Below are 11,843 nucleotides of genomic sequence, written 5' to 3'. Positions count from 1 at the left end.
AAACAATTCTAAGCATTTTAAGACAAGGAGGAGAAAGACACAGTGGCTCTATAAGACGTGGTTGGTTGACAGCTGTCTCTGTGCTTTACCAAGTTGGGGTTGTTTTAGGTTGTTTCACTCACTGTGGTCTGGGACTGAGCCCATGGTGCTTGTACAAGGAGGGGAGCCCTCTTATAACAGAGAAGGAACCTGGAAGCGGATGAACTAAAGAGGAATAGAAACAAGAGTAATCTCTGACCATTATTTTGTGTAAAACAGAAGTATCCTCTACTTGAAAGATTCTATTTCTCCTTATTTTTCTTCCAGTTTCTCTTGTGTAGCTAATGTTATTCAGTAGGAGACTGAAGGAACATCTGATTTCACCACTGACACGTTTATCTGTCATGTTTCAGAAGCACCATGGCAACAGTGCTGTGCCTTCTGAAAGACAGGTACAAATCCTCACTTCTGGCCTCTCTGTTGGCTCCCAAGGAGAAGCCACTTTAATTTATAGATTTAGCTGTTGTCTGAAGTCACCACATGGAGAAAATACAAAGGGGTGCTGCCACCTCAAACAGGTGTCATGTAGCCACATCAAACTCCCATTTAAAACTGGTGAGGCATTCTGCTTCCTCCTGTCCCATTTCTTACTATCCCCATCACAGAGGTGTTCCAGAAGTTTGTTCTATATGGATTTCCTGAATGGATTCCTAGTTTTTTGCCATGCTTTTTGTTGTGGTGCATATCTGTCTGCTGGATTCTTTCTCCTTCTGCTAGCACAGGAGCACTGGGGCTCTGAACTGGACTCAGAATAATGTTTAATCAAATCATTAAGAAGGGAAGCTAAAATGGAGATAATAAGCACAAGCAGTCCTTTTAGTAGACTGGAACTGAGACTTTCCAAAGGCTATTCCCTATATGCTATGAGTCTGCCAGCCAGCAAACCACCTGCAAAAGGGAGGAAGGCTTTTGTGCAGCCATCACTTTGTAGCTGTGCAAATCAGGGGGTGATTAAAACGTGAAGAGAACCAAACAATATGCTGTGACTATAAGAATGCCTAATACATAACACATGAGCAGTCCGGGATGCCAGTGAGGAGGGCGCGGGCTCAGGAAGCTGAGGAGCAAATTCCCCTGTCAGCAGAACTCTAAATCAACCATTTCCTTCTCAGAGAAAACCCGCAGGGTCAAGAGCAAAAGGCCACTGGGGAGCGACCGTTTTGCCCGATGTCATTTGCAGTGCTATTGTACAGTTTGTGAATCTCAATTTCAGCTGTATCTCTGAGTGTCATAGCTGCTGCAGGTTTGAAGTCTGATGAGAGTCTCGCTAGGGGCAGTGGGAGAGGCAGTCTAGCAGCCCAGCAATTGGAATGCTGCAAGGCAGTGTTTTTTCCCTTCTGATTTTTGAGGGTCCCATTCAAGGTTCACCTCTATGCTATTGCCTGGCAATAAATACCATTTGCTCTCTATGAAAAGCACTGCATGTCAGATTTAGGTAATGGGCTGCAGCCAAACTGCAGACTAAGCCTCCTCTGCAAAATGCCCAAGCCAACTCCTGGAATTATCACCAAAATGTCCCTACCTACATCCTAAGCAACCATTTATATTTCTGATACACAAAGAGTGAATTTACAAGAAGGGACAGAGATCTTATACAGCCAGTTTCAACCCACCTACTCTTCCTTGCCTTTTCTGCTTATGTGAGAAAAAAAAATCAATACTTAAAAGAAAATTTTTTTTAAGCTCATATAAATTCTGTAGTCAGTCTTGGGAAGCACAAGCAGCCATCACATTCCCATCCATTCCAACTGATTTCAGCCAATAGGAAAAAGGAGCTCTTACACAGTACAGCATGGGCACGTGCTTTTAAACCCATTAAGCAGTTGGCTGTGACATGAACATTTATGTAAAAGGACTCATATCCCACCCAGCACTGGTCAGGAGAGAACGTTTCGGTCAGAGGTTTCCGATGCAACACCGTTCTGTTCTGGGCACGGTGACCTTCCCCCACGTGTGTGCTCAGCTCAGAATGGGGTTGCTGAGCTGCCTTTTCAGCTGCTGGCACATTCCCAGGGCCAGGCAGCAGAGGGCCAGGCAGAGAAGCTGGGGTTAGTTTTGAAAAAAGGCTCTTTCATGTGGCACTGCGGTGAGCAGAGCTGGGACAGCAGCTGTGTAACAGGAAGCAGCACCAAACCACCTCTTATTGCAGCATGGCCACGAAGGCCCCAGCACCCCTGAGCCCCATCAGGCAGAGCTGGACAGGGGATTTCAGCACTCTCTGGGCCAGCACACACACAAAGTAGTGGTGCTCACTGCTGTCCTGTTTACTTCAGGAGAGCATGAGCGTGCAGAAGACAGCAATAAACTTTGCAAAACACTTTGTAACAGGAATATATTTCTAGAAACACGAGGAAATTTTTAAGTATTGAAACATATTTAGAAGAAACATAAAGATTTTAGTTATAGGCTAGCTGTGTTGAAATTAGTTAGAATAGGAAGAACTTGGGCCCAGTGAGAGTTAATTAAAATAGTTAGGAGAGCTGGACCTGAAATAGGTTTTAAGATGTTAGTAACTGATTGCCAAATAACTGATGATCTGTCATTTGTATGTTTGCTTAGCTGTGCTTAGAACGAGGAATAGAAACATTGATAAGTTGGTGTAGGGATCTAGGAGTATAGGGAACAAGGACAATTACCAATTTCCTCCCTTGGTGGGAACCCGTTCAAAAGTCATGCAAGAGGAAACTTAGAGGTCACTAAAGTTATTAGGATTGTTAAAGTTCAGAGAGGCGAAAAGGTCAAAATTGGGAAGATGGGTTACTTCATCTTTTTAAGACCACTGACCCAATTCAAGACCACCAACTCAATTCAGGACACACACTATGCATGCTTAATGACATTTTAAGCTCATTTCCATATGAAGCAGAGAATGGGAGGTGTTAACATTATGAATATGCATTTGTATTTTGGATATTCATAATATTTGGAAATAAAAGGTATCGTGTTTGCTTGGATCAGGGCCCTGTGTCTTAGGGAGCCATCCCACGCAGTGCCTGGCGCCAAATAAAACATACACTTTCTAACTCTAAACTGTTAGAGAGTTTTTGTCCGTCTCAGTTGGATATCAGTATTAGATCAATATTCATATTTTGGTAAATCAGTATACTGGGGGAAAAAACCATGAAACACAAAGCAAGTGATTGAATTACAGTGAAAAGCAATGGCATGATAGGAAATATCCAGTCCAATGTACTTGGAGGTTCTAAGTCATGTTTGGCTGTTGCCTCTTAGATCTGTTTGCTGCTCATCTACACATATGAAGCCCTTGGCAGAGCACTTGACAAGGAGACTGGCAGATCAAGGGAACAAGATCTAGAAACACTCGGGGCCAGTACCCAGTGGTATGATGCAAGAATGCAATTAACTGATATAATTCAGTCAGAAAACTTACTTTCAGTCCAGGACTGAGATATCATATGTGATATCACTGTGGATAGAAAGGATTTCTTTCTGACAGTTGAAAAAGATATTGTCAAAATGATGCTTGTTCAAAACTTCACTGTGCCCTGTTCTCCCTAAACTTCCTCCTCACACCAGTAGTTATTTCCTTTTTGACTCTGGAAAAGTGGATCTTAAGTTTTTATTTTACTAAAATTGTTATAAGCTCACCTAAACTAAACAAGATACGAGGCAAAAAAAAAGTTTGATTTAGAGAAAAATTCCAAAGATACCCACAACAGATTCAGTTTCAATTATTTTTCTCTTTGAAAATCTATGTTAAAAGTTTATTTGGATCAGGTAGCAGCATTCAGCATTTTCAGTCCAAAACCATGTGAAAACACTTCTGATATAAGCTTTGGAAAAATATCATTAGGAACCAAGACAAGGAATGAACTTTTGTAATTAAATACTTTCAAACTTAAGAGAAAATGTGGGATTTTAAAAGATTTTTTGAATATTAGCAGATAATACATTTCAAATAATTCCTAAATGAAGGATGATTAGGCTGAAAGAACCCCTGCGAGTTCTGCTTTAGCTGTCAGTGCTCGTGCCAGGCCTGCTGGCAGTCAGGCCCACCTGAGAGGTGCAGAGCAGGTAATGTGTGTGGATTTTGATGCTGTGTTTATCACCACAATAGCTCAGCACTGTCCTGCTGGGTACTGAGCAATGCACCCAGTGTCTGCTGTGTAGTTTTTCCATTTCCAGCCCTTCTTCCCCATCAGGGTGGTGCCACTGCCGTGCTGTGGCCTGGGGTTTCTCTCCCTGTTACCCCCTGGACCCAGTTCCTCACAGAGAGCAGGTGAGCAGGCTCTGCAGCTGGAGATGCTGGGACGAGGCCTTTACTGCTGAGAGGCAGAGCTGCAGCTCCCAGAGCGCTGCAACTCCCAGAGCGCTGCAACACCCAGAGCGCTGCAACTCCCAGAGCGCTGCAGCTCCCAGCCACCAGAGTGCTGCACCTCCGAGAGCGCTGCAACTCCCAGAGCACTGCAGCTCCCAGAGCGCTGCAACACCCAGAGTGCTGCAACTCCCAGAGCGCTGCAACTCCCAGAGCGCTGCAGCTGCCAGAGCACTGCAGCTCCCAGAGCACTGCAGCTCCCAGAGCACTGCAGCAAGCCCGGGTGGAGTTCATGGCACTCCCCAAACAGGACACACGGCTTCAGCAGCAGAGGCTGCCCTGGGGGAGATGCTAAAATGCTACCAAGCCAGCTAATCCTGCAGGAGCAGGGAGAGGTACAGTTGTGGTATGTCAACTACCTCTAAATAAAGTCCTGGATGAGCAAGCCAGGTGCCAGGATGGTTAGAAACGCTCCAAGGAAAGCAGCCACAACAGAAAAGCCCACAGTTGCCATGGCACAGCCACAATGACCTGATGAGCTCATGCCGCTCTGACCATCACCAGCTGGATGTGCAGGGTGTACCATGGAGTGAGTGCCTTGCATATGACTTTGGATAGTTTTGCTTCAGTCCAGTCCACTGTATTCTTTCCTCCTTGATATTATAGTAATAGTAGCCTTGTCACTTCAAAATGTAAACTCTTGCACTTCAAAAAGCCTCTCAGTTCCCTCTGGGCACCCAGCAGCACAAGGCTCAGAGTGGCTGTGTTCTGGAATAGGGCTGATTCTCAGTGAGTTAAAGACACAGGGTTACTCAGCTTGGTGCCACCAGGAGGTAAGAAGAAATTATGTCACCCCCCAGCAATCCTGGTACTTTCTACCCTCTGGGCAGGGAACTGACACCACCAGTCTTCCCTTGCAGCCTTCATTACCAAATCAAAATCCTCGGAGCCGCTCCCTGATGGCTGCAAAAACCAGCTCAGAGCCAGCCCTGAATAATCTCTCCCACAATTAACTCCTGACATTTGCCTGTGTGGTTACCCACGGAGAAACTCCTACCAGGAGGGACGGCACAGTCCCAAGGCACAGATCTCACAGGAAAGTGCTAATGGGAGGGAGCAGCATTGTTAACCTCAGAGGGAAAAAGAAATGGAAAGAAGAAGGTGCATCCCAGCATGTTTACTGTCATCACCTCTGCTTGCAGGCTTCCATGCCTCCTTTCAAGTATTCTAGGAAAAGCTGTTCTGGTTAAACTAGAGCACAGAAGTTGTAGGTTTCAGTCATAACTGAACTCCCTTTCACATTTCTTTTGTCTCTGAAGGAACCATTGCACCAGAGGGAAACAACTTTTGTCACTGGGCAGAGGAGGGGTAAGCCTGTCCCTCCTTTACCTGCGATTTTCAAGAAGAAAACAAGAAGAAAATCCCCAGGCAGAGAGCAGAGCACACGTGCAGAGTTAGGGGGTGAATCTCAGGACAACATGACTCTGCCCACAACACTGAAATCCCTGTGTCAAGCACTTTCTTACTGGTGATTATAGGCCTGTTGGACAACAAGGAATAACTAATCTTTTTTAGTAACAAGGATTAAATCCTCCTTCACAGCCACACATGCTTTGACTAAGCAGAATCCCTTTCTTGGCAAGGAGAGAAATTACTGGTGATGAGTCAAATCGCCCTCTTCCAAGCAACTAGATTTTAGTATAAGCAAATGATGTTTACACATTTAATGACTATATTTATTTTCTAATTAAAGAATATTTTCTAATTTCTAAAAAGAAAATTAAAAAAAAATTCATTCTTTGGCTATTCATTAGTTCTTACAATCATTACAAAATCCCTTCTGAGAAGTACCAAGCACTGTCTGAGTAGCGCAGCTTAACACCCTTTGCGAAACCACTCAATGTGGGTGCTAATTATAACACAAAATGGTAAATGGAAAATAGAATAGAGGCGAGACAGCTTAGCAAGGCTAGACGGTTGTTTAATGAGATACAATCTTGCTGTCTGATTGTCTTGACAAAGAAAATATGGGCTCAGTTATGGTGCTACACATGAAATCCTTAAGAAACTAGATAAGAAAAAATGGGACTGAACAAAGCAGGGGAAGAACTGTAAAGTGGGCAAAGACACTGATCTGCAGGAGGTGCTGGATACTGCCATAAGACATGAAGAATGGGCTGGAAATAGCTGTGCTCGAAACAAACAGAATGAAATATGGTACAGGAGGTATCTGATAACCTTCAAGCCTGGGGTAACAGAAAACAGATAAAAAACAGAGTTTCAAAGTACAAAATGGGAGTAAGAGATCAGTAGTGAAAAAATCCAATATACTCTGAGACCTTGTTGAATAAAATAGCAGGAGAGGAGAGAATTGCAGATATATCTGTAGATCATAGTTCATTTAAGTGCCACTGCTATGATTTGATAGTGGAAGAAGGCAAATATAATCCTCTGATGGGCCAAAAGTGTTTCTTAGAGAGCAGACATTAATGCCATGGTACAAAGCATCACTTAGTCTTTACTGGAGTGGTAAAGCATCATCCTTGTCCAACAGGGATTTATTCAGCCTTTAAGAGATGCTATAACAACACACAGGAATCAATGGGATGAAAGAACAGTATGTCAGGAAAGGGCAAAGGAGGTCTGTTTGGGTGCAAGAAGAGGTTGAGAGGGGATGCAGTTGTACAACACGTGAAAGAAGAAATAGAGCTGTTGAAATGAAAGGGAAACATTTGTGTAAATAAGATGAGGCCTAAGTGATTTATGGCTCCGTTGTGGTTGGAAATTAAGAAGCAGTGCTGCAGGATGAGCGACCAGAGCAGCTCACAGTTGTCTCACCCTGGCTGTGGCATTTCCTCTCCCTCCCTCTGTAGCCCGTGCTCTGTAGCACAGCCAGAGCTGCTGCCTGCCAGCCCTGGTTTGGATTTCAGACCCTGGCATTTCTGAAACAGGGCCTCCACATTCTTCAGGAGCACCGAGTGAGGACAATATAGCACATTTTGAGATGAATGCCCCTCAAAATTAAGATAGATTAAATGGATGTCTGTGGTAGGAGGTCCTTTTTTAGGAGCCAAATCCCTCTACAAGGGCCAGTCAGAGGAGCAAAACCCAGAGGAACCTGGGAGGCAGTGATGCTTCTAGGGGCCTGATGAAACTGCCTGATGGGCTCAGCCCATCTGGCTGCCCCCAGCACACTGTTGTGTTTGTGTGTGTGTTTTTGGGTTGATAACAAGTCGTTGTTGCATTGTCTGTTTAGAGAATTTAACAAGCATTCTCTCAGACATAAAGAATTTGTCATCCTTTCGGTATAACAACTGTGCCAGTTTAAAAGAGGTGGGGAAAGACACCAAGGGAATTTTAGCATTTACTGAACAAAGAGAGATCTTGAACAGAAAGGCAGACTAACTTCACAGTGAGCTTATCACTCTCCCTTTGATGCCTGTGGCAGTGGCTGACTGCTGGGGTTATACCAACCCACAGAATATTTTCACCTACCTCATGGGCAGCATTTCTGGGACAAGAAAGCTGTGGACATGGCTTTGGGATATAGCCGATTGCACCTGAAAATATACAGTTAAAATGCTGGGGCTGTGAGTTGGTTGTGAAGCATCTGACCAGAGTTTCTGCCAGGCAGAGGGAGCCATTTATAGTAATTTTGTTTACAGCGGTGATGCCTTCTGCCATTGGAATTTCCCCCCCAAAAAAGGGTGAGGGAGTAAATGCTGGATCCATTGCCAGGGTATTATCAAGAACCTTTCCTACTTTCCTCTCTGAATGGCAAAACTTCCTGCTTCTCATTTATTTCACAGCAGGATCCCTCTCTGCTATGTGTGTGTGTAAATTGCCCTTGGAAACATTAGGAAAACTAAGATTTTGGGCTTGAGATCCTGTTTCTTAAGGGGTGATGGCTGCTACAATGGACTGAACTGTAGCACTAGAAATGTTGCTACAACCTGTAGGTTTACAGGGATTGTCTGCAGAAATTTATCCAAGCTCTTGAAGAATCAAAAAAACCTGCTCTTAGATCTGCAAATTTCCACAGAAGGCCCAAGGCCTCTGTGAGCAGCACCAAGGCTGCCATCAACCACAACCATTCATCCCCAGAGCTCCCCTGTTCCTCTCCAGTCCCAGCAACAAGGAAGCAAAGCCACAAGCTCAAGTGCCCAGCAGTTGCTTGCCAGAGGATCTTTTCCAAGTACCAAAACTTAAACAGCTGTCTTCTTCACAGTGGTGGTGGAAAGCGATGAAGTAACCCATTTATTAAATGGTAACTGCTTAGGGACAGTGGATGGATGTATAAACTGCATTCAGTTCATATATAAGGGCTTGTATTGTAGATAAACTGCTGGAGGGAAGGAACACACTCCTTCTCTTTATGGTTTCACAGCCCGTGATTTTACTATAATGCTGTAACATAAAGCTCAGAAAACGTTCACCACTACATTTTCAGTAACATTATCACTATGTACTAGTTAACTCAGGCTCTCCGTGGAAAAATGGCTTGTCCTTACCCTGTTGTGAGGCAGTGGGAGGACCAGGAGTAGAACACAGAAATCCTGTCTTCCTGTGCTACGAATCCTCCCATTAAAGCACTCCACCACGGACCAGGTGGCACACTTACTACCCCATAGGTCAGTATTTGTACTGGGCTGACTCTGACCATTCTTTTTAGAAATATGGTAAGAGGAATTAAGAAATAAGAATTAGAATTAAGGTAAGAGGAACTGATGTGCTTAACAGTTTCTACTTTTTCTTTCTGTTTTCAGTGCAAGGAATTCACCTTCCACACCGGCTATGAGGTGCTCGTACAGCGGCTACTGGAGGGGAAGAAGATGTGCAAAGATGTGGAGGATTTGCTCAAGCAGAGGTATGAAAATTAGTGTGAAAAAAGTGTGAACAGCCTCCTTTTTGTGCCGTTTAGCATCTGGAAGGGAATAGGAGGCTGTTTCTCAATTTGGTAGTGTTATGAGCTTACATAGTGTTATGAGCCTGAGTGATTTGAATCCCAGCCTTGTGATGTGAAGACAACAAATAGAAATCTTGAAGACTTGAGAAGGGAAGGGAAGGTTGAAGGAGTCAGAAACCCAGAGTGTTGAGGCCGACAGCAGGTCTGCAGGCTTCACAGGCCTTAATTTGGACATGGTCATCTTCTATTTGTGAGAAAAGCCCGTGAGAAGAAAAGCAGTTAGTTTTTATCCATAAGAATATAGTATAAACAGAAGCAAGAAAGTTGAACAATAGAAGGAGAAAAACTGCAGCATATCTGCACCTGTTATTTTTCTGAATGCTTGAACGCTTATGCCATAGGTAGCCAATGACTATATGCTTTAGTTAGTAGTAGCCACTAAGTCTATTGTAGTAGCTTAGCAGCCAATGAATCTGTAACACAAACGACAACACACAAAAAAGCGTATAAAAGAGGCTGCTTTGTTTAATAAACAGCTTTTGCACTTTATCCGAGGCGCTGTCCGTGTGTGTCGTGACCGCCCCAACAGTGACACCAGAGCTCCACTAAGACCCCTCATTATGGGTCCAGAATCACACAGTAGCACCTACATCCACAAGTAGCATTTTTAAGTTTCCCCATCTGCAGGGCAAAAATGACTTGCACATTTTTGTTTCTCTTTGAACATGCTTTGAACAGTTGCCACAGGCACTGTTTCAGTTTCCTGCCAGTACCAAAAATGAGATGTTTTTCAACTACAAAGCTACATAAAATGCTACCTAAAGCCTTACCCAGACACCCAAACTAGTCTGTGTCATTCACCAACCTTAGCAGGCTTCAAGTAACAGTGTTGTAGTTTATGTCCCTGCTTTATGTGCTTCTTGGTGCTGCTCAACAGCAACTATGGCCAGCTGACCATTTTGTGGGTGAGAAAATATCACACTGCTGCTCTGGCTCCTTTGCCATTCATTTTTGTAGGTGTGACTTAGAAAAATATCTCTGAAATTTGGTTCTGCTTTTAAGTGGCTTCAACAGTTTCAGCATGTAGAGTGAGGCACATACATGCTCACACATGACATGTAGGAAAGACCACACAATATGGATTATATATCCTGCAGGCAATCCCAGAGTAGCTCATCTCAGCACTGTTACCTTATGGATATTGCTCTGCCCTCCTCAGTCACAGCCTGCTTTTTCTTCCCATGCTATCCCCATCTAGTTTTTTGGGTTTAGGGTGGTTTTCTGAAGGCTAATTTTAAAGCCCTCGGACTTACAAGGGGGTGTGAGCTGTCAGACTCAAAGGTGGCTGTTTCACAGCATGTGAAGTTTCCCATCCAAACTTGAAGCTCTTTCAGTTGCTTTTCTTGACTGCCAGTGGAAGCCTGTTATATTGGCACACGTCACACAGTCCTGAAGTCACATCTTCCTGATGGCAGCTTAGCTGCAGCTGTTTAAAATAGCTCCTTTGTGCCTCATGACTTGCAGAGACCAGAACTGCACTGCAGGCCTCAGGCAGTGCAATTCTGCATCGGATGCTACACACGCCTGTGCTCCTTCCAAAACATTGCAGAGGCTTCTGCAAGTTGCAGGATGAGGTTTTTCCTGGATTGTGGTGGAGGCACAAAGTTCTTTCCACAAAGAAGAAAAAATACACGTCGAGTCATTTTGCAAATGTTTCCATGAGGTTTTTTACATCCCCAACACATTCCAGAGAGCGTGTGTACGAGTGTGTGCCTGTCTGTGTACGTGCATGTTGAGGGGGAGGAAAAGGAGAAGAGAACTGGGCACTGAGTTGAAGATATGATTTCCAGTTTATTGCTGGCAGATGTTTGTTTCAGCTTGTCCTCACATCATTCATAGGAATGACCCAGGAGAAGATCAAAGGATGGGATGAACCTCTGTTTCTAGGGGCTGCCCGTACCATGTGGTTCATGCTGGAGTATCAACAAGGACTCCTGCAACAGCTACCCTGAAACCAGTTGCCCTGGCCCTGGCCACAGCCACACTAACATTCGATCAGTTTTCCAACCACAAATCCCCCTAACTGGCCCAGAGAAGACCCTAAGAGGTTTGGGAGTGAGAAAGTTGTATTCCAGAACAAAGCCCGGGTTTAAAACACAAAGTATGTTCCATCACTGGACAGCTGCAGGGAAACCTAGAAGCTGTGTGCAGGAGTACTGGAAAGTGGGAAAAGCAGCACCAAGATGTGAAGAGATGGTATCAGCCTCCTGTCAAATTCCTCTGACCTAGGCTAGTCCAGTCCCATCCATGCCTGAGGTTTCAGGAGCTGGGACTGGCTTAAAAGCTGGCCATACTTTTTTCCCATGATATACTTGTGTACTGAGCAAGCAAAGTTGGACTGCAGCATTGGACTAATTCTCATTGATGTACAGGCACTGGCACTAAACAAAGCCTCTGACACAAAAGTGTTTCTTGATACTCAAATCAGAAGAAAATTAATCTATTCTTCTTCTGCAGCATTATGTGTCTAGAGTGTATTTCCATTTTGATGAAACTTCATTCATCTAACATGAAAAAGAAGTGGTGCCTCAGTGTGGCCTGTCACCATATTTTGCACCCTGT

At 44.2% G+C, this 11,843-nt stretch overlaps 1 protein-coding gene across 1 annotated transcript in view; it reads left to right on the top strand.

Annotated features, from left to right (window-relative positions):
• PSTPIP1 (proline-serine-threonine phosphatase interacting protein 1) overlaps positions 1 to 11,843 on the top strand; it is a 52,528-nt gene that overhangs the window by 7,967 nt on the left and 32,718 nt on the right. The window contains exon 2 of the mRNA XM_008641951.2: positions 9,082 to 9,182. Within this exon, the coding sequence (XP_008640173.2) occupies positions 9,082 to 9,182 (101 nt within the window). The remainder of the gene's footprint in view (positions 1 to 9,081; positions 9,183 to 11,843) is intronic.

Source organism: Corvus brachyrhynchos, unplaced genomic scaffold, assembly GCF_000691975.1.
Source record: "Corvus brachyrhynchos isolate BGI_N302 unplaced genomic scaffold, ASM69197v1 scaffold309, whole genome shotgun sequence".
Classification (NCBI taxonomy): Eukaryota; Metazoa; Chordata; class Aves; order Passeriformes; family Corvidae; genus Corvus; species Corvus brachyrhynchos.
This window is presented reverse-complemented; position numbering and strand designations above follow the sequence as displayed.